At 43.0% G+C, this 6,710-nt stretch overlaps 1 protein-coding gene across 1 annotated transcript; it reads left to right on the plus strand.

The window, feature by feature from the left end:
* Window positions 1–391: 391 nt before the first annotated feature.
* On the plus strand, window positions 392–6,704 carry LOC123033898 (bromodomain-containing protein 4-like). The gene is made up of 4 exons (XM_044450804.1): window positions 392–2,226; window positions 2,441–2,597; window positions 2,757–2,884; window positions 5,394–6,704. The coding sequence occupies exons 1-4, from the start codon at window positions 2,143–2,145 to the stop codon at window positions 5,607–5,609; spliced, it is 585 nt and encodes a 194-aa protein (XP_044306739.1). The 5' UTR covers window positions 392–2,142; the 3' UTR covers window positions 5,610–6,704.
* The last annotated feature ends 6 nt before the right edge of the window (window positions 6,705–6,710 follow it).

Genomic DNA, 6,710 nt, shown 5'->3' on the forward strand with positions numbered 1-6,710 from the left:
GCCCGCGGGCTGGATCCGGCCTGCCGTGCCCATTGATCTGGCCTGCCGTAGCTCACTACGCGTGCGCACCCAGGTGCCGGCTTGCTCGTAAGGAGATTGTTTTGGACTCGCTCGGAGAAAAGGGTCTCCTTGCGAGCAAGCCAGCACCTTGCTGGGAGATCCTTTTCCCCAAGCGAGTCCAAAACAATCTCCTTGTGAGCAAGCCGGCCCCGCGGCACCGGCTTGCTCACAAGGAGATCATTTTGGACTTGTTGGGAGAAACTGATCTCTGCGCACGCATTGTTCGCAGGGTGACTTACATAGCAAGTTGTGCGAACACAACAGGTCTTTGGGCAAGTTTGTATCTCATGCTCAGCCATTGAGAATAAGCCACAATGGGTTGGTTGGTCACTAACATGACAAACAGGCCCTCTGCATCTTTCCAGGGCTGACTTAGTTCATTTCTACCAGTTCCTGGTATGTATCTCAAGTGCCTTTGCACCAGAATTGTTTCCTTGATGCCTCATTTCCTTGATAGCTTTGTCAACACCTTTGCCCAGCATACTGACATACTTCTCTTGTTTCATCCTCCACTTTGAGCCTGTCTTGGAAGTGAACTCTGTTTTTTTAAGTTGCTTTACCTGCTACCAGATATATTTGCCCCAAAAGCTCCTTTTCTTGCAGCCATCAGCTGCTTTTGGCTTTTTCCACTGACCTTTGTGCTTGTTGCTTCCCTCCACTGATCTCTGTTGTTGGCTATCAGATATGCATATGGGGTACAGAGAGATGAAGATACAGAGATTTCAGGGAGAACAGATATCAGTAAAAATAAGCAAATTCAGGGTAAAGATGTGCAAATATCAAGACAGAGCAGCAAGGTTGCAAAGTCAGCAAATGTCACAGAGTGAGGGGGATTGGTCCATTATGAAATTTCAGGGCAGAGTAGTAAGGCAGGCTGGGAGGGATTAACACATTGCATAGCTGAGGATTTTTCAGTGTGTATTCTTGTGCAAGGCCATTTTTGTGAGTACGTTCAATACGCTTTCCAGTGTCCTCCTTGATGTTTAGGAAAGTGGGGTGGAAGGCACAGAAAATGGATGAGGGACTATGGTGGCAGCATCAGCAAGTTGCCAGGCAGCCTTCTTAGTCATTCCCAGCCATCCGCAATGAAGTCACCTTGCTGGATTTGGGTGTTACCACAAGCCTCCTTAAACAACCTCAAGGTGCTTTATCTGTGAAAATTAAACCACCCTGTGGAAACCATGGCTGGTTCAGACATCATGAGAACCCACCATGGGTGATGAACATGTTGATTTGACCATTGTTGTACAAACGAGGTCCGAAAGAGAGGCAAAAAATGCAGAAGCCATAAAAAGGAGGTCCAGAGGAGGGGAGGAGACCAGAGAAAGGAGACAGAGAGTACCCACACGTATCTAAAGAGACAGAAGTGGCGGGTGCAGCCAGTGTTTTGTGATATGCTGTGTTCATCCATAATGATTGAGGGTGGTGCCCAAGATAGTTTTCCAATGTACAAATTCAGATAAATCTGCTGATTTAGGAAAGAATCTGTCTCTAATGTCAACAGAAGGAATGGATTAGATCTAGATTCCACCTAGAAGGCCTGAGAAGCCTACATAAGATTGTTCTGTAAATTTCACAAATATGCAAAGTAGTATAATTTATATGCTTACTGAATTATAAATAATGCATTTATGTTAAGGGAGTAAAATAAGTCTATATTTAAGAAGAAAGGGCTTTTGAGAAAAATTGTGGTTTGTAAATTTCCTGAATTTTTGTATCACCGATCTAGCACATAGGCTACAACTAGGCCAGTTAGTTGCACAGACAAGAACAGATCATTGCTTCATTCAAAATGTTGTTGTTCATCCTGACCTGTAGTTTGTGCACTGCATCATTGGCCTTATCCCAAACCAGGGCATGCAGCAAGATTCATTCATTGACTGGTGCATGTTTAAAGCCTCCCTCATCCCCTGTTCCTGAAATAAAGGCCTCTCCACATCCCCAACTGTATCTTGTTCTGGATCAACTGCAGATCATTCTCCCCAAGTCTTTGATTAATGACTCTGAAAAAACTGTCATGAGAAGCTGACTGACTGGTGCGGAATTGTTCCAGGTCACTTGAGAGAAGCGCCTTCCCCTCTCATGATGCATTCCCCACAGATGCCACAGTTCCAGGGGCTGCCACATCAATCTCCACCACAACCAAATGTCCAGCCAAAAAAGCAGGTAAAGGTACATTGTGATGTAAAGGGTGTTTTAGAGTCCAGAGTTTGCACATGGAGCTTCAAAATGTTACCCAGCATTCTTTGCTCTTGAGAATGCAGGTCTTCGCAAGACCCTTGTAGTGGGAATGGACCATGTGGAGATGGAATGGGCTTACAAAGGGAAAGTTATATGAGGACATGAGGGCTGAGTTGTGTTTGTTGTCCTGCCTTGATAGGAACTGAGAGCAGCATCTGTAGTTCAGTCACAGCCTATGGTGAAAGAGGACAAGATGCAGTCCCCAGTCATTCGAAATGAGACTTTCAGCCCAGCTTTGCGGCAAGATCCCCCCAAACATCCAGAGAATATCAAGCCACCTGCACATATCCAACAACGTGAGTGACAACTGAGTGTGTTCATGGGTTTTTTTTGTTTGTTTTGGTAGATTTGTCTAAGGAGAGGGAAATGCCAAATTTCCAACTTTCATCCACAGTGGCTTTTCCATAGAGTTAACCTGTCTGAACAGAGTCTTACAGTGATTGTCATTGTTTCAGGAACAGAGATTAAGCCAGTGGACAGTGGACGGCCTGTTATAAGACCCCCGGAGCCAAATGCACCTCCAGGAGTCCAGGACAAAGAGAGGCAGAAGCAGGAACCAAAAGCACCAGTTGCCCCTAGAAAGGTAACAGTTTATTATAACTGAATGGCCCTGAAAAAGTAACAGGCTCTGATGACTGAACTTGGAAAAGCTTGTTTCAGTGATCTGGCCTGAACTGTTCTCACTCCTGCCAAGATGTTCCCTGTCCCACACACATGCCCACCCCCCCATGAGAATGGGAAACAAAATTAGGCATACTTTGTTTACTTTCCTAACTATTTCACATGCTTCCTTAGATGCCCATTTCAACATTAATCTTTCTTGAGACATTCCTATTTATTTATTTATAACTTTTATGCCCCATCCATCACTTTGATGTATCCGCCACTTTAATATTCATGCTAAAATATTAATTTCTAGCATGGTTTCTGAAATCCAATGATCACTACCTGATCTTCTAGACCTGAAGAAAAAAAGATCTATGCCCAGGTTTGTACAATTGGAGAGGGAAAGTAATGGCTTGTTTCCCTGCCCCACTTATACTGGTTGCAATTACCTTGCCAGGTGTGAGTTGTCATAATGTCCAAATCTGGCAAGGGTGATTGTGAGGATATGGGTGGGAATTCACAGACCACTCCAAACCCATGGCTTGTTCTACAATTGCAGAGCGGTTTGTAAGCCCCACCACCACTCACCCTCACCAAGTTCAGTCATAACAATAACCTGCACCCAGCAAGGGGAATTATGGATTTAGGTAACTCGGCACACACAAGGTGGAAAGTAAGCCACTTTGGCTTATTTGCTCTCCCTGATCATTTAAATCCACCCTATGTATATTAACAAGTACATTTCTATTAACTGAAGTGCGTAAATGGAAATAGTGTTGTCCCTTGGGTTATCAGTTCTGCTTACTTGAATCCTGGGTAATACCCATTATTTAATCTCTTTCATTCATTTGCTGGCAATTATGGTCTTGGCTGACAATACGATGGGTGTGGAATACAGATAAGTGGCTTTTTACAAAGAGGGAGCTTTTCCTATCTCCAAGTTTCTCTGCTCTGCAGCTCGACTTCTTTCTTACATGGTTTTCATTGCCTGTGCGTTTTTCATCTGCCTTCGTGTATGTACTAGCTTCTTTGGAACCTGACATGCACATTCTTTGCCTGTCATGTATACATACACATGTCAGAGTTGTGCTGGAGGGCCTGGAAATGTGAGTGCTGGAAACTTGCCCATTGCTGCTCCTGGATACATTTTTATTTTGAATTCCTTGAAAGAACAACACAAGTATGCATTTCCTTCTATTTAAATGTGTATAATTGAGCCATGTAGTACAAATGTAGCAGGGAACAGAGGGGAAGCACACTGAATGAGATTCCAAGATGCTTTCAATGCTGTGAGAGTATTGAGTCCTGCCTCAGTTATCAAATTAATATATAAGAGTGCTCTGTTTTATTAAGCACAAGCTCTTTCCTCCCCAACCCCAGCATCCATAAGGTAGGTCAGAACTGCTTTTGGATAATGTGGGGTTTCCAGAAATTTCTGAATTAGAAATTTTTCAATCTGTCCTGGAAAAAATTCCTGTGCTTAAGTGGAGATTCTGTTTGTATCAAAAATGTTCTGATGCTCTCAGGCAAGACGGGCAACTTGTGGCCTTCCAGAAGTGTTCATTTAAAATTTCCACCTTCCCTCACTAGTGCTAAGCTGGCTAATACTGATGAAGCTCTAGGCCAAAGCTTATGAAGGGCCACCAGTTGTCCCCTGCTGCCCTAGAGCAAGCAAGTTGAGCATCTTTATTTTACTTGTATATATTAAACAAAGCTTTTAAATAATGTGCCCCGTGTTAAATTTTTGTCCCAGTCCAATACAAATAATTAACCTGAAATATCCCAGGAAGGCGGGGGGATCTAGAGCATGCATAATATAATTAAATATTATAGCATGTTAAAAATATATTTGTAAAAATGTAAAGATGATGGCATGTACTTTCCTTACTTTAAATTTAAGTAAAAACTAAGATTGGAACAGATTGCACACTGATTAATTTTAGCATCCCAAAACAATGTACATGATGCACTGACAGTTGCTCATGTGTTTCAGCAGAGATCAGCTCTGCTCCACTAAGGTTGCTGGGCAAGCTTAAGTTGCTATTTATTAGCTTCATTTCACCCTGTGACATAGACATATATTTCAGTGACATGGATTTTCTCACCTATACTAAGTGTAATCACCTGAAAAACATTAATTGCAACTTTAAACTGCCAGGTTTGCCTAATAAATTTGACATGCAGTTGACATCCATTCTTTTTTACTGAAGCACTTCTGGAACAGATGTTTTCCCATAGAAAAATAAAGAATTGGACATTTTTCCACCCTTCTAGAATTATAAGGGAAGATTTAACAGGTTCTGAATGAAAACAATAGCCATTCTGTTAATTGTGACGAAGTAATTGTTTCTAGCCCGAGCTAGACATGGGTAGTTTTGTCATCTCTTTGGCATCAAACTTGCTTTAATGCCTTTCATCAGTGTGCCCTTCAACTAGTCCTGCTACAGGTACAGTGTTGACCACTGCATTTTTTCCTGTCTCCACAGGATCTGAAACTAAAGAATATGGGCTCCTGGGCAAGCTTGGTGCAGAAGCACCCCGCCGCACCATCCTCAACAGTGAAATCCAGCAGTGACAGCTTTGAGCACTTCAAGAGAGCAGCCCGGGAAAAGGAGGAGCGTGAGAAGGCCTTGAAAGCTCAGGCAGAACTAGCAGAAAAGGAGAAGGAGAGGCAGAGGCGAGAGCAGGAGAGAATGAGGTGAAAAGAATCTTCCTGTTGGGAACTAGTGGTTTTGCCGCACTTCCCTCAGTGCTCTAGATCTTTTTAGTGAGGGTGGTTTAGTGGCACGAACCTTTTTGGGCCAGTGGGTGCCTTGGAACGTTGAGAAAGTCTCATGCCCACCACCACAAAATGGCTGGCATGGCTAGTCACAAAATTTGCTAGTGCAACAAAACATACATTTTACTGAAAGAAAACTGGCAAGGATGGAAGAAACTGAGAGTAGGGGTCTTTGCCCCAAAACACCACATTCTTTTGGTGCAATGCAGGCTGCATTTCACAGAAGGCAAGCCTATTACTTTTTCACATTCAGTAAATTGACGTTCCATCCCTTCTTCACTCTTTCCTGTTCCCCTTCTTCTTTCTCTGGATGCATCCACACATCATACCAAGCAACCCTACAAATAAACAATGTTGGGTGGGTGTTTTGCTGATCAACCTATGATCTTCCCAACAGACAATGTAGCTCAGTGTGGCTTGCTCTCCTCCTCAGTCCCCCACTCAATATCACAGGGTCTTTTGCAGGAAAATACATCTTGGTCCCCAGCCTCAAAAAGCACTTAAGGCCATTGTTCTTTTTAGTTTTGGTTTGGTTTTTTTGCCCCTAAAAATTTGGTTGTCTTTGTAAGCATGCTTTGTTTGTCCAATATGTGTAGTCTTGTTAAGTGTTGAACTGACAGTTTTCAGTATTCTCCATTTTTCAACACTTTCCCAAGTCTCCCACTACTTCAGAAAGGAAAGATAATAAGTTCCACACTTTTCATATCCCTTAGGAGACTGAGAATGGCCAGTTCAAGCCTTAAATTTGTGAGGACTATGTTGCTAGGGAGATAATGTCTCCAAATGCTGCCCCTTCTTTTCTGCTTTTTCTTCTTTGTCAGTGCTTTTCCACTGAAAGCTTGACATCTGCTCACTGGCAGCTGTGCATACATTATCCTGCCTTTTGCCTTGCCTGCTGCTCTTCACAGTACTGCCAGGCACGTCTACACATATCCGATAGCCACAAATACACACTTGCAACAGACAAGAATAATTCTTTGTAAATGACCTCCAATGGCATAGCTTTGAGGCACTGAAAAAAAAA

Source organism: Varanus komodoensis, unplaced genomic scaffold, assembly GCF_004798865.1.
Source record: "Varanus komodoensis strain SLA01 unplaced genomic scaffold, ASM479886v1 scaffold685, whole genome shotgun sequence".
NCBI classification, from domain to species: domain Eukaryota; kingdom Metazoa; phylum Chordata; class Lepidosauria; order Squamata; family Varanidae; genus Varanus; species Varanus komodoensis.

Excerpts from the sequence above, each read along its gene's own strand:
- LOC123033898 (XM_044450804.1), top strand. The coding sequence starts at position 2,143 with ATGATGCATTCCCCACAGATGCCACAGTTCCAGGGGCTGCCACATCAA. Across the intron at positions 2,598-2,756 it reads ACCTGCACATATCCAACAAC|GAACAGAGATTAAGCCAGTG; the intron begins GTGAGTGACAAC and ends TCATTGTTTCAG. Across the intron at positions 2,885-5,393 it reads CACCAGTTGCCCCTAGAAAG|GATCTGAAACTAAAGAATAT; the intron begins GTAACAGTTTAT and ends CTGTCTCCACAG.